This window comes from Pelodiscus sinensis, unplaced genomic scaffold, assembly GCF_049634645.1.
Source record: "Pelodiscus sinensis isolate JC-2024 unplaced genomic scaffold, ASM4963464v1 ctg43, whole genome shotgun sequence".
Classification (NCBI taxonomy): domain Eukaryota; kingdom Metazoa; phylum Chordata; order Testudines; family Trionychidae; genus Pelodiscus; species Pelodiscus sinensis.
The window spans coordinates 66,958-91,154 of NW_027465835.1; the positions used below are offsets into that span (position 1 = coordinate 66,958).

A 24,197-nucleotide genomic window follows, 5' to 3' on the forward strand; every position below is an offset into this window, starting at 1 on the left:
AGTTCCCCACATAGAGTTGCCATGTGGGCCAGGCAGCCCAGGGCTGAAGAGGTGTCCAGGCCAGGTCGTGGAAGAACAATTTGCCCTCCACCTGCCCCCCTTGGGCCTCAGGACGCAGACCTTTGGCTCTCTACCACCCTAGTTAAAACTAGGAGTGCTGGTAGTTCGAATTAGAAAGCCTAATCCGAACTACCTACTCAGTGCCGCGTGTAGCCGCGGGCATGGCGTCCGAACTAGCGGGGCTTTAAAAATGGCGGCGCCTGGCAAGATGCAAATGAAGCCCGGGAAATTTAAATCCCCGGCTTCATTTGCAACTTCGAATGACTACATTAACCACCGTAGTTCCAAGTAGGGGGCTAGTGTAGACATACCCTTAGCTTCTCGGTGGCGGGGCGACTTGGAGCCCCTTCACATGCACCAGGCAGCTCAGCTGAGCTCCTGGGTGTTGCTCACATCAGGCCCAGTCCTGTTGGGTGCTCTGGGCTGTTGGCTCCCATTGGAGTCTAAGGGAAGGAGCTCAGCACCTCCCAGGCTCAGGCCTGGATTGGTCCAGGCAGAGCTGTGCTCTGGGAATTCCACATGGAGCTGTCCCACTGACCAAGCCATGTGGGGCCCGGCAGGAAGGGGAGTCACTGGGCCAGGATTTCCAGACACCCCAAGCAAGGACTGCAGGGGAGTTGCGGGCAGAGCCTGCAGCTGTGGCTGGTAATGCAGAGCTGGGTAAGTGACCGACCCCCGGGGCCAGGCTGCCCACAGTTTTGCCAGGCCCCAGGGCTCTGTGTGCACAGATCTGGGCTCTAGGAAGGGGCTGCATCAAGACACAGGTGCTCCAAGGCCCTTTACCAGGGTGCAGCCTGCCTGGCCTGGCTTCTCCAGCTTCCTGCAGCCTGTGGGAGCAGGTGAGACTAGCCTGGTGCCAGGCAGCTCCCCAGGAGACCTGCCCTTACTCTTCTCTGGGCCCCTTGCCCTCTCCCCAGTCTGTGCTGCAAATAATGGATTCCAAACCCAGCACAACTGGGAAGGGGAGCTTGCTCACAAGAGTGGGGTGGGGGCTAGAGCCTCTGGGCAGCCAATTGAAATCCAGCCCACCGCACCATCATCTGATGCATTTGCCTGGAATGGGAAGTGGCATTGGTGGCTGGTATGTTCCCCTTCAGCGTGGGCAATAGGAGATCCAGGGAGTAAGCTGTGGAATCTGCCCCCACCCACAATGCACCATGCAGCCCTGAATTCCCACCAAGTGCTGTGGTCCTGCAGAGGTCATGCCCCCATGCCAGCTGCAGAAGGAGGGGCAGGAAGACTGTGTGAGAGCCCTGATGATTTCATGGCCACCAGCAGCCAGCCCTCTGCCAAGAGGAAAGGGCCAGTGGCAGCTGTGAGTGCTTGTGACTCATAGCCAAGTGAGTGAGGGGTCAGTGCAGGGTGGGATATTAGTGCAGCTGGTAGAGCTGCCCAGCTCAGGGATACCGCCAGCCAGTGCTGCTGTAAACACCTGGGCTATGTCTAGATTGCCTCCCTTTTTCGTAAAAGGGATGCAAATTAGACGTATCGCAATTGCAAATGAAGCAGGGATTTAAATCTCCCCTGCTTCATTAGTATAAAAATGGCTGCTGCTTTTTTTCAGCATGGAGCTTTGCCGGAGAAAAGCGCCAGTCTAGACGCAGATCTTTCGGAAAATAAAGCCTTTTCCAAAAGATCCCTTATCCCCCTTAAAATTTGCATCCCTTTTACGAAAAAGGGAGGCAATCTAGACGTAGCCCTGTTGTGGAGCTGGTGTCACCAAAGGTGCTTGTCCATGCCCGAGCCCCCTGCAGGCAGCCCCCTCTGCCAGCTGAGGGTCTCCTGGTTGCTCTGTGGTGCAAACAGAAATGCCCCCTGCCCCCACAGGCTCCTCTGTGATTGTGGATTCCCTGGTGCCAGCCAACCTTTCCTGGCAGTTGGCCCTTCCAGGGAGGGGCCAGAGCCAGATGTTCTCAACCCCTGCCAGGAGCTGGGCTGGGTGGGGCATGGGATTCCTTGCCCCCACATGCTGCTGCTGGGATTGGAATGAGGTTGGGCAGCGTGAGCAGCCCCCTGTGCCAGCTGTCTCAAACACTCTGTGGGCGGGTGGTGGTGGGGATGCACTGTGAGTGCTTCCAGTGAGGGAGACGAAGAGCCAGAGAGCTGGGACACCAAGAGCAAGCCTGCATTGGCATAAGCTGCTACCCAGAACAACACCCCTCCCAACAGGGCTGCCTTGCAGGTGCCCTGGGCACCATCTCCTCTCGTAGGCTCTTCCTCCTGCTCTGCTTCCCCCATGGACACACTCCTCAGGCTGCTGGGGCAGTGCCAGCCCTGCTCTGCTGGGGATGCTGGTGGTTTACCAGGCCGTGCTCAGCCCGGTTACATCTACACTGCACATTAATTTCAAAATAAGCTATTCCAGAAGAGATCTTCCAAAATAGCTGTTTTGAAAGATAGCGTCCACACTGATTGGATGCTAACTCGCATTTAAGGTCACCTGGAACCACTTCAGTCAGGGCATCAGGTGAGCAGTGAGTTCCTGGAGCTGCTGTCTGAGGCTCGCTGAGGCTCTTGCTCAGCTGTCTCTCAGGTTTTTTTCCTTTGCCTACCTCCTCAAGGGACAGCAAAGGCTTTTCTTCTGCCAGCTGCGGTTGCCTTTGCGGACACCTCAGCTTGCCAGCCATGGAGCCGGAGCTGCCTCTTAGCAATCTATGACTATTGCAGCTTGTGCTGCACCTCATACAGCAGGTTCTGCAGGCTGCAGCCCAGGCCCTGCAGACACCCAACCCCCAACTCCTCTGGGAAGGCCCTCCTCGGATCTCTGTGGGTGCGGCTCATGAAGCTGGCTCCCACCTACCCTCCCCTGCACACCGTGCACCGCCTCTTCTGGCGTCTGGACACCAGTGCCAACTGGTGGGATCGGATCATCATGGAGTGGTTGGGAGACCAGCAATAGCTCCAAAATTTCAGGATGAGGAAGGACATGTTTCTGGAGCTCTGCGAGTGGCTCACCCCTGCCCTCAGGTGATGGGGCACTCACGAGACCTGCCATCCCCCTCCAGAAGCAGGTCGCCATCGCCCTCTGGAAGCTCGCCATGCCAGACAGCTAGCAATCCATCAGGAACCAGTTTGGCATGGGGAGACCGACCCTCGGGGCTGTGCTCATACAGGTATGTCGCTCTTGGGCTATTGTTCTATGTTGGGTGGGTGGACTGTTGGAATAGGCTTCCCTAGGGAAAGGGGGTTTGGGGGGTGGGGTGTTGCAAGCTCCCTCCCCGGGAGGTTTTTTCAGTCTCACCCTCACAAAACCCTGCCAGGGGATGGGTTATGTGGGGGGGATTGCTTCTGGTGTGGGGGGGGGGAATGGGGGGGAACTCCCAAGGGCCCTGGCACCCCTGTGAATCTGTTTGTCTCCTTCTGCAGGTAGTCAGGGCCATCAACACTATCCTGCTGTGCAGGGTCATCCACCGTGGCAGCGTGGACTCCATTGTCACCAGCTTGGCCAACATGGGCTTCCCCAACTGCAGGGGGGCTATTGATGGCACCCATATACCCATCCAGGCCCCCGCCCACCAGGCATCTTTCTTTATCAACCAGAAGGAATACTTCTCGATGGTCCTGCAGGCCATCACGGACCACCAGGGCCAGTTTACAGACCTCTATGTTGGGTGGTCGGGGAAGGCGGACGATGTCTGCATCTTCGAGAAGCTGCACACCAGGACTTTTTCCCCCCACCGCAGCATCAGGGACATAGACATGCCCATCTGCATGGTGGGGGACGCAGCCTACCCTCTCTTGCCTTGGCTCATGAAGCCGTACACTGGCTACCTCAACCCTTCTCGAGAACACTACAATGTCAGCTCAACATGGTGGTGGAGGGCGCCTTCGGGCATTTGAAGGCATGGTTCAGATACCTCCTTACCTGGCTGGACCGCGGGGAGTGCAACACCCCTCACATGGTGGCTGAGTGTTGTGCACGCCATAATGTGTGTGAAAGGAAGGGGGAGGTGTTCTTTCCAGGGTGGGGGGCAGAGCCTGACTGCAGCTGCAAGGTCTTTGAGCAGCTGCACACAGCTGCCATCCGGCAGGCCCATTGGGGGTCGTGGGCATCTGGAAGGCTCTGAGGGAGAGTTTTTCACAAGGGCCCTAGTGACACGCTCCCCTGGGTCTCCCCACTAGGGGCCTGTGACTTGCCCCGCTCTGCCTGTGCTCCCACACCCTCCTACGTCTACACTCACCCTTTTCCGGAAATGCTTAAAACGGAACAGTTTTCCGTTATAAGTATTTCTGGAAAAAGCACGTCTACATTGGCTGGATGTTTTTCCGGAAAAGCACTTTTTCCGGAAAAGCGTCCGTGCCAATGTAGACACGCTTTTCCAGAAAAAAGCCCCAATCGTCATTTTCGCGATCAGGGCTTTTTTGCGGAAAAGACTACTGGGGCTCGTCTACACTGGCCCCTTTTCCGAAAGGGGCATGGTAATTTCAGAGATCGTAATAGGGAAATCCGTGGGGGATTTAAATATCCCCCGCGGCATTTAAATAAAAATGTTCGCCGCTTTTTTCCGGCTTTTAGAAAAGCCGGAAAAGAGCGTCTACACTGGCCCCGATCCTCCGGAAAAAGCGCCCTTTTCCGGAGGATCTTATTCCTACTTTGAAGTAGGAATAAGATCCTCCGGAAAAGGGCGCTTTTTCCGGAGGATCGGGGACAGTGTAGACGTTCTTTTCCGGCTTTTCTAAAAGCCGGAAAAAAGCGGCGAACATTTTTATTTAAATGCCGCGGGGGATATTTAAATCCCCCACGGATTTCCCTATTACGATCTCTGAAATTACCATGCCCCTTTTGGAAAAGGGGCCAGTGTAGACGTAGCCCTGGGCTGTCTACACTGGCCCTTTTCCGGAACAGTTTTTCCGGAAAAGGACTTTTGCCCGAACGGGAGCAGCATAGTTTTTCCGGAAAAACACTGACAATTTTACAGTAGAACGTCAGTGCTTTTCCAGAAAAGCAAGCGGCCAGTGTAGACAGCTGGCAAGTTATTCCGGAAAAGCGGCTGCTTTTCCAGAATAAGTGCCCCAGTGTAGACACAGCCCAGGTGTTTGGCAGCAGCTGGATGTCCACATGAAGCCTGCGGTCGATGGTCTGCTCCATGGATCAGAGTGCCACGAGGTGCTCCCTCTGGAACTCATCCATGGGTCTCCGGTGCCTGCAGGTCCCTCGAGTTCTGGAGGCTGTTCCAGGTGGTGTCGACCGCCCCCCTCACAGCTGGTCCAGTTGTGACGAACAAAGAGAGATGGTCAGTCATCCCAGGGGACACTGTGCCTGAAGCCTTGCCCTCATCTGAGAGCCGAGAGCAACGGTTCTCGGCTCAGATGAAGGCGATGTGCTTGGAGCAAGGCCGTGTGCACTCTGGCCAGTTGGCCCTTTCCTACAGGGGCTCAGATCTCCCCAGGTGGAGCCTCACTACTCCCACATCCTGGGAACAAGCAGACATGGGAAGGTGTCGGCCAGACCAGGATCCTGCGGGTGGGGGGGGGGGCACAGGGCAGCTGGGCTTCCCTCCATGCCACGCACAGGCCGGGCCCGACAGTGGCAGCATCCTGCAGGGAGAGAACTTGTATCCCTACCTGCTTGAGAAGAGGGGGGCACGGTGCTGGGAGGGGGAGGTGTGTGTGCGTGGCAGATGCTCCTGTGCCTCGTGGCGCTGTCCCCGGGAGTGGATGCTGCCCCAAGAGTGAGGGGGTGCATGCATGTGCATGTGTGTCCCCCCCAGCCTCCTTCTAGGTGGCTTGCGGAGGGAGGGTGTCCCAGTGTTGCACCCTGGGGTCATGAGTATGGCAGACCTCTCCAGACATCCTGTGGCCAAAAGCACAAGGGGCCTCTGTGGCAGCCTCCTGGGGCTGTGTGGTCAGGAGCAGTGCAGCGCATGCTCCCGTGTGCACAGGCTGCTGTGCAATCCCCAGGCCACAAGGGCCGAGCGAGGAGTGCCCAGCTACCCCTCGCCGCCACCCCCCCCCCCCCCCCCGTGTGAAGGGAACATGATGGCACTCGCATGATGTACCTGCCCCAGCCTTGGACAACACCTGGGACACGTCCACAGGGAGGGGTACCGGCTCCAGGGTTAGGCGGGTGACCATGCTGGCCTTGTCCGGCTCCTCCTCCTCCTCCTCCACCTCGTGTCTGTCCCCTGGGAGGATGACGGGCATCTTGAGCCCCGAGTCCACTACTGGGGAGGTGAAGGAATTGCCCCGCCCCCCCAGGATGCGGTCCAGGTCCTTGAAGTAGGGATCGGTGTGAGGTTCTGCCCCCAGAGCGGGAATTACCCATCCTGGCCTATGCCTGGCAGAACTCTAACCTTCATCCACACCTGCTCCTGGGTGTGGATGTGCCCCCTGTTGGCCAGGCTCTCGGCCATCCAGCCATAGACATTGGTGTTCCTGTGCCTGGTGTGGAAATCCTGGAGTTGGGTCTTGTCACCCCAAACCTCAATAAGGTCCAGGATCTCTGCACCAGACCAGGAAGGCCCATGCCTCTTTCAGGCCCGGGTGGGCTCCTGGGAGTTGTCTGACTGCTCCCTGGAACAGTGGAGGGCTGGCTGGGACCAGGAGACTGGCTCATATTGTGGGAAAAGCAAGGCAGGGGCAGCTGCTGGGTGGCTCAGGGCTGTCAGGGCTTCCTCCTCGAGGGAAGGGTTTTAATCGCGAAATAACCCCGTTTTTTTCCTCTCAAAATAGCGCTATTTCAAAATAGCATTATAATGCGATTATGCAACTGAAGCGTGGGATATTTAAATCTCCACTTCATTTGCAGTTTCGGGTGTCTGCATTTGCATTCCTTTAGAGAGGAATGAAGTGTAGACATATCCATAGTTATTTTGGAATAATTTTGCTGTGTAGATGTACCCCCCCATGGCCTCCCACCAGCCAGGGTCCTGCTGCTGATTGAGGGTAGGGCTGCAGATTTTGCCTGGCCTGACCCCTGTCTACCAGCTGCCTGGGAAGTTGGGTGGGGCTCTCCAAGTGATTGGCTCCCCTGAGCTAGTGGTGAGTCAGCCAAGCTGGGCCAGACGCATCTTAGCATAACTCTCCTGGGCTTGGGAATTTGGCCCTAACCTCAAGCGGGCTGCAAGGAGTCACCGGGGCCCGGTGGGAATCCCCAAAACCCAGTTCATGCTGCCACGCTCGATGAACTTGGTCAGCTGTTAGTAGTTCAGAGGGCACAGCACCATGGCAAGGGTCCCTGAGGGCTTCTTCCTCTCACCTATGTGTTTTGGGGATTCTTAGTGTGAAGAGGGAAAGGACACAGGCTGGCTTGGAGCCACACCATCAGCTCTCCCAAAGGGAGCAGCGTCCCACTCCAAAGCTGAGAAACCTGCCCCCACCCCAAGCACAGGGACAGGGAGGAAACTGAATACAGCATCTGATGCAAGCCGAAGGTGCCACCTGGGCTGCTGCAGTGCATAGAGTGGATGCCAGGGTGGCTCCGGGGCTAACAGCTGAGTCTTGTTAGCTGCAAAGAGCGTGGCATTGTGTTTCTGCCCTGTTCTGCAGGCTGGAAGTATGCTTAGCTGTGGTTGGCTAGGCAGCCTCCAGGGATATGAGTGACAACATCCTTCTTTCTTCCCATCATCTACTGCCTAATGGCACTTGACACAGATGGGGAAACTGAGGCAGGAAGCGAGACTGCCACTTGCCCACCACCAGAGGGCATTTATGTCAGTCAGGAATAGACCACAGCTGTCCTGTCTCCCACTCTCCCAGCCTATCAGTAAGGCCAGATTAAAATCATGCCTCATCTCCCCCCTGCGTGTGTTACTAGTGAGGCTGATGTCTCTTGGCTGGGTTTGTCCCAGTTCTGTTGTGTGGTTCCTCTGAGCAGGCTGGCCAGTGGCCCAAGCCCTACCACCACTGTAGGTGGTGTTGCTCTCAGGGCAGCTCTGGGAATGTTGCACTGCAGCACATCCATGTTTAGAAACATGTTTTCATCAGAATGTTTGGGGGCGGGGGAGGAGGGTGTTAAGTGTGTAAAAAAAACACTTGGAATTTCCCAACATTTTGTGTCAGGAGCCCTGACTTCTGGGCAGTGGCTGAGCTGTCACGTTCCCTGCCCGGCGGTGTCTCTACCTGACACACTTGCACAAAGGGCGCTGTGTTTTTCTTGCCCGTACTGGTGCTTTGCTGAGCAGAGCAGCCAGGTCTCCACCTGGGCTTGGTGGCAGAAGCAGTGACATCCTTCTTGTGTTTTCCTGGCAGGTCAGAGAGAGGCAACACAGAGCTACTTGCAGGCCAGCACTCTGACATCACCGCCTCCAGCCCTGCCAATGGCCACACCAACTCCCTTCCCCAAGGTGGGTGTCCTGCATGGGAGAGTGGGGACATTCACAGGTCCCAGTGCTTCCTTGTCTTCAGCACAGTGGTATGGGACAGCTGTGACGACCAGGGAGCTGCCCTAGCTGATGCACTTTGCTCCTACAGTGCCCTCTCCTTTCCCTCCCTCTTACCAACAAGAAGCCAGCCTGCCTTTACCCCACTGGCACTCAGTGCCTTCATGGGTAAGAGCCTACTTGGTAGGGGAGCCCCGCACCAGTTGTGGGTGCTCCTCATTTCTGCAAATCAGGTGCTTTGCAGCTTGCCCAAGGACCCACAGCGACCCACTGAGAGAGCTGGGACAGAGCCTGAGCTCCGTACACAGGTCCGTTGTCTCTGACCAAATCGGGTAGCCCCACTAATGCAATTCAGCTTTACAGTTGTTTGAACCTCTTGGGCCAGGTCCTCTGTGCTCCAAATGGCTGCCACTGCCAGCGCGAGAGTGCCTTTTGTTTACAGAGGCCTGGCCAGAAATGCAGGGCTGTTCTTGTAACCCCCGTTCAGGGGGTGTGGCACCTCAGAAACACCCAAGCCAGGCTGACAGGGACAGTGAGGATGATTATTTGTATTACTAGCCAATTAGCCCATCATAAGATGGGATTTTCAGGTCTCTCCTCCATGTCAGTCTTCTCTCCTGAGCCTCCAGTCTCTTGCTCCGTCTCTCTCTCTCTCTCCTCTTACTGCCTCCCCTCTCTCTCTCTCTCAGCTCTCCTCCCCCTCCTGCCTCTCACTCAGGAGACCGCGGAGCCCAAACGGTCGCTTGTGCCACTTGCTCCAGCACAGCAGCCCGGCTGAGCAGCGCAGAAGTCAGCAGAGCGCCACTGCAGGAGGTGAAGGACGTTACAGAGGCAACAGCGCCACCCAGAGGGAACACCAAGCATTACACTGTTATGGAGTCTCAGGCATTGGGCTACTATATATATGATTGTAGAATCTTGAGGTCCCAGCCAAAAATCACCCCCCTGCAGACTAGGTGCTGTCCAGACACAGCATGTGACAGCCCCTGCTCTGAGCAGCATGCCTCGAAAAGCAACAAGTCAGACAAGGAGTGGGAGGGGAAACTGGGGAAGCTGCTTCCCGCCTGGGCCTGTGTCACCCAGCAGCGCAGTGGGAATAAAACCCAGGTGTGAGGCAGAGTCCCAGGCTAGAGCCAAATAAGGAGGCAAATGCAGAGGTGTGTTGCCTGCCTTGCTGTGGTTCTAACAAGCGGGCAGTTATGTACCTGTTTGCCCTGTGGACAGGGGCCAGTGTTGGAATACTACTTTTTCATCATGCACAAAATGTCTGAATTCATTCCCAGCCTGCAGTGTGTTCTGGGGGTGCAGGACCCCTACTTCAGGCTACACCAGCTGGGCTGGGAGCTCTGACTGGCTCTATGAGAACAGAATAACTAGAAGTAGCTAGTGGTAGCTTTTTAGCTCTCTGGATGTTAGGGGTTCACTGCAGAAATGGAGGAGGAGTTCTCTGCCCTGTTGCCCAGGAACTCCGTGGTCCATAGGCTCTCGTCTGGCCGTAAGCTCTACAAATCAGTGCTCCTGTGTAAACGGCAGCCCCATCTGGTGCTGCACCAGTGACCACATAGCAACTGAGCTATTTACTCACTGAAAGCCCAGGTGCACTGACCTCCGCCAGCCACAGCAGGCCAAGTTGGCCCTCAGGGAATCACAGACTGCCCTGGAACCCTGCTGTGGGTGCTGAGCCCCAAGTAGCAGCAGGCACCCAGTGGCCATGGAAAGTAAAAGTTTCTATTGTTGGCCCTGCTTTCCCAGGGGTGGCTGATCTGTGCTGGGGACTCTGGCTCCCCTGCCCAGCATGTTGTCACCCTAAATGGAGTTCTCGGTAAGTCAAAGGCTCACGTCACCCCCCTAACCACCTAGTCCTTGGTCAGTCTCATCAGAGTTTGAAAGGCTGGCACTGTTACAAACCCCCAAGCTCCTCAGCCACCAGGCCTGGTGAGGCCTTGCCAAGGGCTAACAGAGCAGGATGGGCGGGGGGGAAGTGGCTGGACCTTGACCAGCCTGCTGCAGTCCCGGGGCTCCCAGCCATACAATACTGCTGAAGTGAATTGGTGTGCAGTGCCAATCACCAGGAAGCATCTCAGGTGGGTCTGGGCCGAGGGGGCCCCTGACTGAGAGAGCTAGTGTCCAGGGAGACCCATTGTCAGGCACTCCTGCTGTCAGGTGCTCACATGACCAGGAGACTGGTCTGTGGGGCCTTGCAACTCTATGGCTCTTCCAGGCTCATGGCAGGACCATCCTGCTGCCGCTCCTGCAGGTGGCTATGGGATAGGAGCCCCCCCGAAGCATTCCAACCCCACTCACTCTGCTCTCCTCCCTGAGACCATGGCTAGTTTCCAGTGGTTTCCTGTGGGGCTTTAGGGGCCTGGGCTGGAGCAAACAAGGAATAATCAGCCCAGGGCAGCAACTGGAGAGAATTACACAGCTCCTAGGGCAGGTAGAACTGCGGAGTTGGGGCTTGATCCTGTGAGGGACTCAGCACCCTTCAGCACCCCTGGATCTAAGAAGGAGCTGAGCACCTGGGGGCTATGGCTACACTGGCAGCTTCTTGCACAAGAACATCTTGCACAAGGGTTCTTGTGCAAGGACTCTTGCACAAGACCACGTCCACACTGCCATGTGCTTTTGCACAAGAGCATCCCTGGCAGTGTGGACGCTCTCTTGTGCAAGAAAGCTCTTGTGGCCATTTTAGCCATAGGGCTTTCTTGCGCAAGAAACCCCTGCCGAGTGTCCACACTGCCCTCTTGCGCAAGAGGGCTTACACTTGTTAGAGAAAGTGCATAGCTCTTGTGCAAGAAGCCCTGTCTTCCGACACTGTACTGTAAATCTTGCAGAAGAGCGGGTGGGCAGTGTGGACGTTCTGCGGGTTCTTGCGCAAGTATGGCCATTCTTGCGCAAGAACCCACCAGTGTAGATGTAGCCTTGGAGCCCTGGAGCGCAGGATGCTGTGAGCACCTGTCACTGCCAGACCTGTGCTCCCAACCCTCTACCAAGAAATGACTTACCAAGTGCTGTTGACAGAGACACCTTTCCTGAGCTGGGAGGGGCCCATTAGCTTGCCTCTTTTGCCTTCTTTCCAGCCCAAAGATTAAATAGGCACTGTGGCCCTCAGAACTATTGTGGGGCTGATGTCACCTGTGTTGGGAGGTGAAGGGAGGGAGAGCTTGAGGTTCTCTCCTCTTCCAACGCAGAAAATCAGGCTGGGGCCCAATGTTCTGTGCAAAGAGGGACTAGGGCAGCCTGGCTGGCAGGTTGAGTTGACAGGAAACAAGGGTTTTGCTGATAGTGTCAGTGCTGCGTTTCAGTATCACACAGCTCCCACTGTGCTGCAGGCTAATGCAGGCACCACAGGGTGAAAGACCTGGGCTACGTCTAGACTGGCATGATTTTCCACAAATGCTTTTAATGGAAAAGTTTTCCATTAAAAGCATTTGCGGAAAAGCGCGTCTAGATTGGCACGGACGCTTTTCTGCAAAAGCACTTTTTGCGGAAAAGCGTCCATGCCAATCTAGACACGCTTTTGCGCAAAACAACTCTGAGCTGTCTACACTAGCCCTTTTGCGCGATAGCTTTGCGCAAAAGGGCTACGTCTAGACTGCATCCCTTTTTCGTAAAAGGGATGCAAATTAGACGTATCACAATTGCTAATGAAGCAGGGATTTAAATCTCCCCCGCTTCATTAGCATAAAAATGGCTGCCGCTTTTTTTCGGCACGGAGCTTTGCTGGAGAAAAGCGCCAGTCTAGACGCGGATCTTTCAGAAAATAAAGCCTTTTCCAAAAGATCCCTTATCCTTCTTAAAATAAGGGATAAGGGATCTTTCGGAAAAGGCTTTCTTTTCCAAAAGATCCACGTCTAGACTGGCGCTTTTCTCCAGCAAAGCTCCGTGCCGAAAAAAAGCGGCAGCCATTTTTATGCTAATGAAGCGGGGGAGATTTAAATCCCTGCTTCATTAGCAATTGTGATAGGTCTAATTTGCATCCCTTTTACGAAAAAGGGATGCAATCTAGACGTAGCCAAGGACTTTTGCCCGAACGGGAGCAGCACAGTATTTGCGCAAGAAGCACTGATTTCAGACAGTAGAAGTCAGTGTTCTTGCGGAAATTCAAGCGGCCAGTGTAGACAGCTGGCAAGTTTTTCTGCAAAAGCAGCTGCTTTTGCAGAAAAACTTGCCAGTCTAGACACAGCCCTGGAGTAAATCAGGTTCTGGGTAAAGCAGAAGTAAGTGGCCAGTGACTGATTCAAAGCCAAACCAGACCGAATGCCAGAGGGAGCCTGTCGCATGGCAAGGGGGAGGGCGGTGCATGCCCACCGGTTTCTCTCACTAGGGCGTGACACAGTGATGGTGGGAGAGGGTAGCTAAAGAGGGACACTGCTCTGTTGTGATGAGGGGGCTGAGGCAAACCTGGGTCTAGCACCAGGCAGAGCCTGGACTTGAGGGCTGCTCATGCTCCCATGGACACCTGTTTGCAGGGGGGGGGTGGTCTGTTTGGGAAGCACCTGGCACAACTTGGGCAGGACTTGGAACCAATAAACCATCACGAGCCAGAGAGCAACACAGTATGAGCCATGCCCTGTTGAGGGGGATATTTCAAAGTGCTGCTCCCAGCAAGGGGAGAGGAGCTGTGCAGCCCACCAAGGAATGGCTCCAGCCCAAGTGGTCCCAGTGGTTCTGTGTGGGGCTTTCCCAGCACCCCTCCATGGCTGCTGCAGGAGCCAAGCCCTGCTCAGGGTTTGGCCCATGGGATGCAGAGTGTCTCCCTTAGGCCTGTCTCCATGGCCCTGACTCTAATGGTGTTCTCCCTCCTCAGGTGTTACACATTGTGGGCAGCCAAAGCCATCCTACCAGAAAACCAACCACTTCCTCTCTTCCTACCCCTGGTTCCACGGCCCCATTTCACGCATCAAAGCCATCCAGCTTGTTCAGCTGCAGGGGGTGGAAGGCCACGGGGTTTTCCTTGTTCGACAGAGCGAAACACGCAGGGGCGAATACGTCCTCACCTTCAATTTCCAAGGAAGAGCGAAGGTATGGCCCATGTGACTGGGGGCTGCAGCCAGCCCTGCTTTTCTGCTCAAGGCTTCCAACCTCTGGTTGACATGATAGGCAAGTGACCCTTCCACAAGCAGACTGCTCACATTCCCTACCTGGGTGTGTCTGACTCTTAACACCCTAGCCTGTGCTCTTGGAGCCAAGAGCCAAGGCTCAGTGCTAGGGCAATTTACAGGCCTCTCTTGAGCTCCAGTGTTTGGGAAGGCTCTGAACACAGGAACCGGTCCTCAGCCCATCACCAGCCACAGGTCTGCCTGTGGAAACCTTCCCTGTGAGGCACTGGCGTGGAGCCCCTGGAGAACTGTGGCATTCGATTGTGCCTGCCCATGTGCCTTGTGGCAGAAGGCAGTCTTACCCCTCGCAGCAAACCTGCTAAAGGCCAGGCTGGTTTGACTCATACCTTGGGCAGGGGAAGCAAACTCACCTCTGCCAGGGAAAGTAAACCCTGGGGGTTGCAAACCGGTTGTGTGTGTCAAGGGAGCTGCTCCCAGGGACACTGATGGGGCTCAGTTTTGCTGCCTGTGGGCCCATTCACCTCCCCATGTCAGATGCAGCTTTAACCTGCTGTCACTGCCCAAGCCTGGCTCATGGTGTTTCTTGGCACTGTGTCCTCAGAAGGGCTTTTTACAGCAGGTATGTGAATGAGGCCTTGTCCAGCCAGCCACCAGTTTCTGGCCCCCAAGCTTGCTGCTGCTGCTCCCCCCCCCCCCCCCCCGCAAGTGAACGAGCAGCTTTGTGAGGTACCCCTCTCCCTTGCAGCACCTGAGGCTCTTGCTGACTGAGCGGGGGCAGTGCCGTGTACAGCACCTGCACTTCTCCTCCATTGTGGACATGCTGCACCACTTCCAACAGTACCCCATCCCCCTGGAGTGCAATGCCACCTGCGACGTCAAGCTCGCCAGCTACGTGGTGGTCAGCCCGCCTGCCCAAGGTATGGGGGGGCAGGAGGAGGGTTAATGTGTGCACATAACCAGAGGGAAAAACTTGTGTCTCTCCCCATCACCCTACTAGAGAGCAGCTCCCCCCATCCCTGGGCCCAGATGTGGTTGGCAGGCCTTCCTGGGCCAGCTGCTGCATTCCCTGATTTTAGAAGCTGCCAGCTCTGCCTCTTTCCAAGCCACCAGGGCTGGCTGGCATCTCACAGGTTCCAACCAGCCAATGATGCTTGAATGGGCTGTTCAGTTAATGGAGCCACAGCATTAGATGTTGGTGTGATTAATTAGTTAATTAATCCTCAGCATGTCCTAGAGTAGCTGCTGGAGCCTGCCTGAGACACTGGTTGCTGTTACCACAGGGTTAGAGTTAAATATGGCCTAGAGTTATCAGGTGACCTACTGCCACTGTGCCACTGCAGATCCCACCCTGGCCAGAAGGAGCTGGTAGCTGGGTGCTAGTGGATAGCTAGCTGGGCTTGCAGGTATGAGAGGTGGGTCCTGCCCCTTTGGCCAGTGCTGTGTGGCTGGTGTAGGTTTGCTAAACTAAATTAGCCAACAGGCCTCCCTTCTGGCTAGTGTTAGAAAATGTGTGACACCACCCAGCAAAGCCAAGCCGGTGGCTGTTGTCATGTATGTGCCGTGCTGAACCCTCTTACCCAGGAGGGAGGAGATTCTGGCAGGAGCTCAAGCTCTACCATCTAATGAGAGCACTGATAATTCCACTTCCTTTTTATCCCAAATGTCAACAGTAGAGCCTCCATTTACGGCCCCTGTGTCAACCCTTTAGTTATGCACTGCACCGGGAGTCAGCCCTGCTTTACCTTTTTGTCCTTGCATTCAGATGAAGAGCCTGGGACATTTGGTGGCTACAGGGGCAGAAATCTAAGCAAACTGCCCAGTCTCGCTACAGCAGCTCTGGTGTTACACGTGGACAGGCCAAGCCAGTAGGATTCCAGAACTAGCTGCCTGGCCTCCTGTGGCATGGGGCATTACCTTGCTGGGCTCTGCAATCAAACTGAACCTAGGAGCTCAGGTTCCAGGTGCAGGGTCTACCTCTGCTGGCTGCTTCTGCCCTCACTTGACTTACAGCAACTTGTGAAATATACTTGGTTCCTCCCCACTTGGAAAAGGGTTAGGTGAAGTTTAGAGGACATGCAGAGCTGCTTGTTATATGGTAATTGCATTGATTAATGACATTGGTTTATTTAAACTTCAGCCCTGCTTTGGCTCAGTTTACAGAGGAAACAGTTATTGGCATGCTTCTGCAGCAGGCCTGTGCTAAACTGCTGGGCTGCCCCAGTGGACAGGAGCCAGACACAGTTTCCAAAACTGCATAAAGCTGTGCAAGCTTGTTCTAAGAAAATCCAGGGTACGGCCTTGGCAGATGCAGCCCTCTTCTCCCCCGTGTGTGAGGCCAGAGGGGACAGGCTACCTTAGCAGAGGTGCACTAGTGGAATAGCTATGAGTACCTCATAGTGCAGTTCAAAGTGGGTAACTCTAGATAACTTCCTCTTGGTGGTTGAGCCGAGGAGCCTTTACTGAACCTGGAGTGCTGCTTTGGGACTAGGGATGTAAACTCCCATTTAATCAGTTAACCGGCTAAACTTTATGTTTAACCAGGACGGGCAGCCCCAGGCCCCCGCCTGTGGTGCAGAAGCTGCTCAGGCCAGGCTGGGACAGGGGACTGCTCCAGCCCAGCTGGGCCACCGGTTAATCATTGACACCCCCACTTGTGACCCACCCAGATGGTCAGAGAGATATGTTCCTGCTCTAATGGTTTTCAATGGGATAAAACAAAACTCCCAAGGAGCCCCTGGTACTTTCATTCAGTTGCCTTAGGGACAAGGGCCAGTCAGCTAATGGTTCAGGGAGGTGAGATAGGAAGCACCACTCTGCAATGAAAGGAAAGGGGTAGGAGCTGAGTTTACACTGTGTACTGAACTCACGTCCTCTTTATGCACATTTTAAAAGCCAACAGAGGCATGGGCAGATGCCAGTGTGTGGCTGAAATCTGAAGAGCCTTCTGTGCCCCCTAGAATCACAGAGATAGGCTGATCCAGCCCTGTGTGCTGAGGCAGGACCATCCCTGACAGCCATGTGGCCAACCTGTTTTTAAAAGCCCTCCAGTGATATGAATTCCCCAGTCACGCCGGTAACCAGCTCTGGTACCTAACAAGCCTTATCGTTAGAAAGCTTTCCCTCATGCCTAAACCAGTTACCTCATTCTTTCTTCAGTGAATGTGACAAACAATTGACCATTGTGCTCTTTACCATGAGCTGGCATAGAGCAACTTAAATGGAGCAAGGACCTAGTCTACACTGGAGCCTCTAGCAAAGGGAATACTAATTTGCAGGGAAAGAGTGAACTGAACAAGGAGGAAAGTCAGGCCTCAGAAGGTAGGGGGAGGATATAAGAGCGGCCGTACTGGGTCAGACCAAAAGTCCATCCAGCCCAGTGTCCTGTCTGCCGACAGTGGCCAATGCCCCAGAGGGAGTGAACAGAACAGGGAATCATCAAGTGACCAATCCCCTGTCATCTGTTTCCAGCCCCTGACAAACCATTCCTAGCCATACTGGCTAATAAGTATTGACAGAATATGGGACCAGGCACAGAGAGGCCTGCTGAAAATAGTAGGTCTTAGGGCTGCTAGAGGGAGCTCTTGCCTAAAGAGTTTACCCACCCCTGATGGGACAGCCCATAGCTACCCAAGGGAGGGAGTAAAGTTGCCACTACATAAATAAAACATTAGAACTTGCATGAGCTGCTGAGAAGAGTATTCCTAGAGCTGGTCTTGGTCACTGAGGCTACGTCTAGACTACATCCCTTTGTCAGCAGAGGGATGTAAATGAAGCACTTCGAAAGTGCAAATGAAGCAGGGATTTAAATAGCCCACACTTCATTTGCATAATCATGTAATGGCACTCTTTTGGAAAAGCGCTATTTCGAAATTGAAACCGCAGTCTAGACATGGTTGTTTTGAAAACGGGGCGCTTTTTCAAAAGATCCTGTAAACCTAAAAAAAAATTAGGTTTACAGGATCTTTTAAAAAAGCCTTCCCTAGTTGTGCCCCATGCTGCCTTCCCCTGGCATTAGATAACTGGCCTGGGTACACACAGGATCCTATGGCTTAGATGCTTAGGAATGACATAGGAGAAGGCCCACAGCTGAGGAAACTTACCCAACAAAGCTCAGAGTTCTCTTAGGCTCCTGCAGGTAACCTGGCCAGTTATGTAATGCTTGATTTCTCCCCTCTCCCTGCAGGTCCAGGTTCAAGCAACACCATCTTGCTCCCATTCTCCATCCTGAATTGGAGCTCTGAATTTAGCTTTACCCACATCAGTCCCTCCAGCTGCCCCCAGCTACATATGGCAGGCAACATTCATCCCAGTTCTCATCAAGAGCAGATCTTCCACCTTGTTCCCTCTCCAGAAGAGCTGGCCTACAGCCTTCAACACAACGATGAAGCCGCCATGCACCCCAGTCGGCAGTGGGACTGTGACTACGAGCTGGATGCCCCTGGCAGGGGCCACATGCGGGCTATTGACAATCAATATACACCACTCTGACAAGATTGGGAGGGGGGATTGCAAACCATGAACTTTGGCATGGAAACCTGTTAGAGAATTTTTGCTGTATATTTTGGGAAGCCTATGAAAAGAATGTAACTAGTTCTGGTTAGGAAGATGGGGGGGGGGGGGGGGTTGGTAAGGGAGGAGGCAATATATATATAAATTGTTCACTCCAGTCTGGGTGTGATTCCACTTTTAGGCCTGTTACAGGGCCTCTTTTACATATTAATCAAAACTTTCCTGTTACTGTTGTGCCTATTGGAGTCCAGGAGGTGGGCGGGCACTAGCCCGCCCACATCTAAAGGCCCTCCCCCCAACATATGGGGAGGGTCCACTGAGCCCAGAAAACCAAGTAATTACTTGGGACAAAGAGAGAAAACAGGGACAGGTATGAGGGTCAAAGGGCTAAAATGAGGGAACCGGATGGGGACACCAAGCAGAGAACCCTGGACAACGCCCACTGCCCCCCAAAGGTCTCAAGAGAGCCAGCAGAGCCTGCCCAGTGGAACTCTGCCCGGATACGTGAGCGGATGCAGGAGCAGAAATAGGCCCCACAGTCGCAGGCCCCTCCCCCAGCCAACCTCTTCTCCCTGGTTTTGTAAATCACCATCTTGGTGATAGCCAGGAGGAGGCTGACCAGGAGGTCCTACGACGTTGTGGGGCCACGGATGGGGTGCGCGTAGATTAACAGGTGAGGGGAGACGTGCAGCCAGAACCTCAACAAGAGGTTCTGGAGGAGCCGAAAGGGGCTGTAACCTGGCGCATTCGAGATAAACATGCACCAGGGTTGCCCACTCACCCCCTAAGGGGCAAGTGTCGGGAACAGGGGTGAACCGCGCCAAGTACACAACCGTGCTCACAGTGCCATGGAGGATTCTCCAGCTGATGTCCCTGGCAGGCCGTGGAACCAAGGTCGAATAAAGGCTGGCCCACTGAGACTCCCCACCCTCCATTGGCGGTAGGAGGTCCCATCACTTGGTGTCTGGGTGGGACACGAGGGTGGGGAAGTGGAGTGTGTGGAGCACAAGTGTATACAGATGGTCCCTTTCTGAGCCACGCCAAGGAGTCAGCTGCAACGCATACAGCTGACTCAGGTGATGAGCGGGAGGTGGTCGGGAAGGTACACGGGGCTAGGGGCTGATGGATAGAGCAGGGGGGTGAAGGGTAGGAGGGGTGCACCCTCTCACAGGACCCTGTCAAGATAAACCCAAGCAGTGGGCAGCAAAGCGTCCTTCACCTCCTGAAGTACACGCTGAGGAGTATGTAGGGTGCAGAGCCCCATGCGCTGGGCGAGCGCCAGAGGATCCACCCAGTCTCCCCGGGCGTAGTCCAGGAGGTCTCCGATCCTTGTGACTTCTGCCAGGACCAACCTCTGGTGCACCGAGGGGGACTCACGAAGATGGGGATTGCATAGCAGGGGCTCCATAAGGAGGTCTGCCCCCATGGTGGCTCCCAAGGACCTGGTCTCCAAAAGAGGCTTCCAGGCCCAGAAGAGGTCCTGGTAGAAGGTCAGCAGCTTCTGTGAGACCTCTGTGAGAACTAGGTTCGACGGGGGCAGGTGAGCAAAGCCCACAGGTAAGTGCTGCATGTGCGGGACTGGAAGATGGGTTGGAAATGGGGGGGACTATGGCCTATAATGGCAAGGAGAAAGGAGGGTCAGGGCACAACAGGGAGGCAAGATCAAATCAGTATGGGTATGTCTACACTACCCCGCTAGTTCGAACTAGCGGGGTAATGTATGCATACCGCACTTGCTAATGAAGCCCGGGATTTGAATTTCCCGGGCTTCATTAGCATAAGCGGGGAGCCGCCATTTTTAAATCCCCGCTGCTTCGAACCCCGTGTAGCGCGGCTACACGGGGCTCGAACTAGGTAGTTCGGACTACTACTAGTTCGAGCCCCGTGTAGCCGCGCTACACGGGGTTCGAAGCAGCGGGGATTTAAAAATGGCGGCTCCCCGCTTATGCTAATGAAGCCCGGGAAATTCAAATCCCGGGCTTCATTAGCAAGTGCGGTATGCATACATTACCCCGCTAGTTCGAACTAGCGGGGTAGTGTAGACATACCCTATCTTAGATGCCTATATACAAATGCGAGACGTATGGGTAATAAGCAGGAAGAACTGGAATTGCTAACCAATAAATACAACTATGATATCATTGGTATTACAGAAACCTGGTGGGATGGGACGCATGATTGGAATGTTGGTATGGAAGGGTATGGCTTGCTCAGGAAGGACAGACAGGGAAAAAAGGGAGGAGGGGTTGCCTTGTATATTAAAAATGTACACACTTGGACTGAAGTGGAGATGAACGTAGGAGATAGCTGTGTAGAGAGTCTCTGGGTTAAGCTAAAAGGAGTAAAAAACGAGGGTGATATCATGCTAGGAGTCTACTACAGGCCACCTAGCCAGGTGGAAGAGGTGGATGAGGCCTTTTTTAAACAATTAACAAAACTATCCAAAGCCCAAGATTTGGTGGTGATGGGGGACTTCAACTATCCAGACATATGTTGGGAAACTAACACAGCGAGGCACAGGCTATCCAATAAGTTTCTGGACTGCATTGGAGACAACTTTCTGTTTCAGAAGGTTGAAAAAGCTACCAGAGGAGAAGCTGTTCTGGATTTGGTTTTAACAAATAGGGAGGAACTAGTTGAGAACTTGAAAGTGGAAGACAGTATAGGGGACAGTGATCACGAAATAATAGAGTTCATGATCTTAAGGAAAGGTAGAAGGGAGACCAGCACAATTGAGGTAATGGATTTCAGGAAGGCAGATTTTGATAAGCTCAGAGAACTTGTAGGTAAGGTCCCATGGGAAGCAAGACTGAAGGGAAAAACAACTGAGGAGAGTTGGAAGTATTTCAAAGGGACGTTGTTAAGGGCCCAAAAGCAAACAATTCCGCTGTGTAGGAAAGATAGAAAATATGGCAAAAGACCAGCTTGGCTTAACAAGGAGATCTTGCATGATCTCAAAATAAAAAAGGAGTCATATAAAAAATGGAAACTAGGACAACTAACAAAGGATGAATATAGGCAAGCAATACGGGAATGCAGGGGCAAGATTAGAAAGGCAAAGGCACAAAATGAGATCAAACTAGCTACAGGCATAAAGGGAAACAAGAAGACCTTTTATAAATACATTAAAAGCAAGAGGAAGACCAAGGACAGGGTAGGCCCACTGCTTAGTGAGGAGGGAGAAGCAGTAACAGGGAACTTGGAAATGGCGGAGATGCTCAATGACTTCTTTGTTTCGGTCTTCACCGAGAAGTCTGGAGGTGTGCCTAACGTAGTGAATACAAGCAGAGAGAGGGTAAGTTTAGAAGATAGGATACACAAAGAACAAGTTAAAAATCACTTAGGAAAGTTAGATGTCAGCAAGTCACCAGGTCCTGATGAAATGCATCCCAGGATACTCAAGGAGCTGATAGAGGAGGTATCTGAGCCTTTAGCTATGATCTTTGAAAAATCATGGCAGACAGGGGAGATTCCAGAAGACTGGAAAAGGGCAAATATTGTGCCCATCTATAAAAAGGGGAATAAGAACAACCCAGGAAACTACAGACCGGTCAGTTTAACGTCTGTCCCAGGGAAGATAATGGAGCAGGTAATTAAGGAAATCATATGCAAACACTTGGAAGGTAATAAAGTGATAGGAAATAGCCAGCATGGGTTTGTGAAGAACAAGTCATGCCAAACTAATCTGATAGCTTTCTTTGATAGGATAACGAGCCTTGTGGATAAGGGAGAAGCGGTGGATGTCATATACCTAGACTTTAGTAAGGCATTTGATACGGTCTCGCATGATATTCTTATTGATAAACTAGGCAAATATAACTTAGATAGGGCCACGATAAGGTGGGTGCATAATTGGCTGGATAACCGTAGTCAGAGAGTTGTTGTTAACGGTGCTAAATCCTGCTGGAAAGGGATAACAAGTGGAGTTCCTCAAGGGTCTGTTTTGGGACCCGTACTGTTCAATATCTTCATCAATGATGTAGATATTGGGATAGAGAGTACGCTTATTAAGTTTGCAGATGATACCAAACTGGGTGGGGTTGCGACTTCTTTGGAGGATAGGGACATAATTCAAAATGACCTTAGCAAGTTAGAGAAATGGTCAGAGGTAAACAGGATGAGGTTTAATAAAGAGAAATGCAAAGTGCTCCACTTAGGAAGGAACAATCAGTTCCATACATACAAGATGGGAAGCGACTGTCTAGGAAGGAGCATGGCGGAAAGGGATCTAGGGGTCATAGTGGACCACAAGTTGAATATGAGCCAACAGTGTGATGCTGTTGCAAAAAAAGCAAATATGATTCTAGGTTGTATCAACAGGTGTGTTGTAAGCAAAACTCGTGAAGTCATTCTGCCGCTCTACTCTGCACTAGTTAGGCCTCAGCTGGAGTACTGTGTCCAGTTCTGGGCGCCACATTTCAAGAAAGATGTGGAGAAATTGGAAAGGGTACAGAGAAGAGCGACAAGAATGATTAAAGGTTTAGAGAACATGACCTATGAAGCCAGGCTTCATGAACTGGGCTTGTTTAGTTTGGCAAAAAGAAGATTAAGGGGGGACATGATAGCGGTTTTCAAATATCTAAAAGGGTGTCACAAGGAGGAAGGAGAAAATTTGTTCCTCTTGGTTTCTGAGGACAGGACAAGGAGTAATGCTTAAAGTGCAGCAGGGGAGGTTTAGATTGGACATTAGGAAAAAATTCCTAACTGTCAGGGTGGTCAAATATTGGAATAAATTGCCAAGGGAGGTGGTGGAATCTCCCTCTCTGGAGATATTTAAGAACAGGTTAGATAGACATCTGTCAGGGATGGTGTAGACGGAGCTTGGTCCTGCCTTGAGGGCGGGGGGCTGGACTCGATGACCTCTCGAGGTCCCTTCCAGTCCTATTATTCTATGATTCTATGATTCTGTGAGACCTCTTAAATAAAGGAGCTGCCGGTCATATTGGAGCCCTCGAAGGCAGCAAAGGAAAGCGTGTGCTAGCGTGCTCCACGCCGGATGACCTGCATCATGTAGGAGCCTCTGCAGGGCCTGGAGGCAGAGGACATGAACCCACATATGCAAACACGTCAGACCCTGCCCTCCCTCCTCCAGGGGAAGATGTAGAACCCCTGCAGAGACCCAATGCAGTCCGGGCCAGAAGAACCACAGCATCAGCTGCTGGATCTGAGCCAGGAAACCCAGGGGTGGGACCAGGGTGTTGAGCTGGTGCCAGAGCATAAATAGGACCAGTTGGTTAAGCACCAGCGCCCTCCCGTGAAGGGAGAGGCACTGGAGCAGTCCTGTTCATCTCTGCAACTGCTCAGCCACCCTGGACTCTAAACCTTGCCAGTTCTCCGGCGGAGAGGGATGTGTTGGAGAGAGAAAAACACCCAGGTAAAGCAGCAGACCTGTGCTCCACCTGATGGCCTGAAGCACAGGTGGGAGGGAGCTCGCCTGCCACCAGGCCAGAGCTCTGACCCAGTTGACCTGGCCAGAGGAGACCGCTGAGTAAAATGCTTGGCTAGCCTCCACCCGTGCCAGGTCGCGCGGGTCCTGGAGCACGTCGGCGGCATATGCTGACAGGACCTGGCACGGGTGGAGGCTTCTGCAGAGTGCTTGGTCAAGCTCAACTGGACCCTGGAATCTCCAGATCACGGAACACCAACCCCGTCAACCTCTTGCAAAGGAGACAGAGGAAGGGCTCCATTGCCAGAGCGTACAGCTGGCCTGACACCAGACAGCCTTGACATACTCCCTGCCCAAAGCTGACCGGTCCGGTCAGGGTCCAGTTGAGCTTGACCAAGCACTCTGCAGAAGCGTACAGCACCTGGAGAAACCCCACAAAACAGGGCCCAAAGCCGAATGCCCGCAGAGTGCCCAGGAGGTACCCGTGGTCCATCCGGTCGAATACCTTCTCCTGATCCAAGGACAGGAGGGTGAACGACAGACCATCCCTACACCCGAGCTCTAAGAGATCCCGGACCAGAAAGAGGTTGTCGAAGATGGTTCGGCCCGGGACGGTGTAGGTCTGGTCTGGATGGACCACGTCCGCCAGCACGGACTTCCGTCTCAGTGAGATGGCTTTGGCGATGATTTTATAGTCCGTGCTGAGGAGCAAGATGGGACGCCGGTTCCTCAGATCATGGGAGTCCCCCTTCTTGGGCAGCAAGGTGAGCGTGGCTTGCCTGCACAATAAAGGGAGGACCCCGCTCTCCAAGGACTCGGCCCAGACGCTGGCAAGGTCTGGGCTGGGGACGTCCGAGA

At 53.7% G+C, this 24,197-nt stretch overlaps 1 protein-coding gene across 1 annotated transcript in view; it reads left to right on the top strand.

Annotated features, from left to right (window-relative positions):
- LOC106731741 (SH2B adapter protein 3-like) overlaps window positions 1-17,952 on the top strand; it is a 41,461-nt gene extending 23,509 nt beyond the window's left edge. The window contains exons 6-9 of the mRNA XM_075914765.1: window positions 3,462-3,774; window positions 13,173-13,406; window positions 14,190-14,361; window positions 17,580-17,952. Coding sequence (XP_075770880.1) covers window positions 3,462-3,774; window positions 13,173-13,406; window positions 14,190-14,361; window positions 17,580-17,932 — 1,072 coding nt within the window. The 3' untranslated portion in view covers window positions 17,933-17,952. The remainder of the gene's footprint in view (window positions 1-3,461; window positions 3,775-13,172; window positions 13,407-14,189; window positions 14,362-17,579) is intronic.
- The last annotated feature ends 6,245 nt before the right edge of the window (window positions 17,953-24,197 follow it).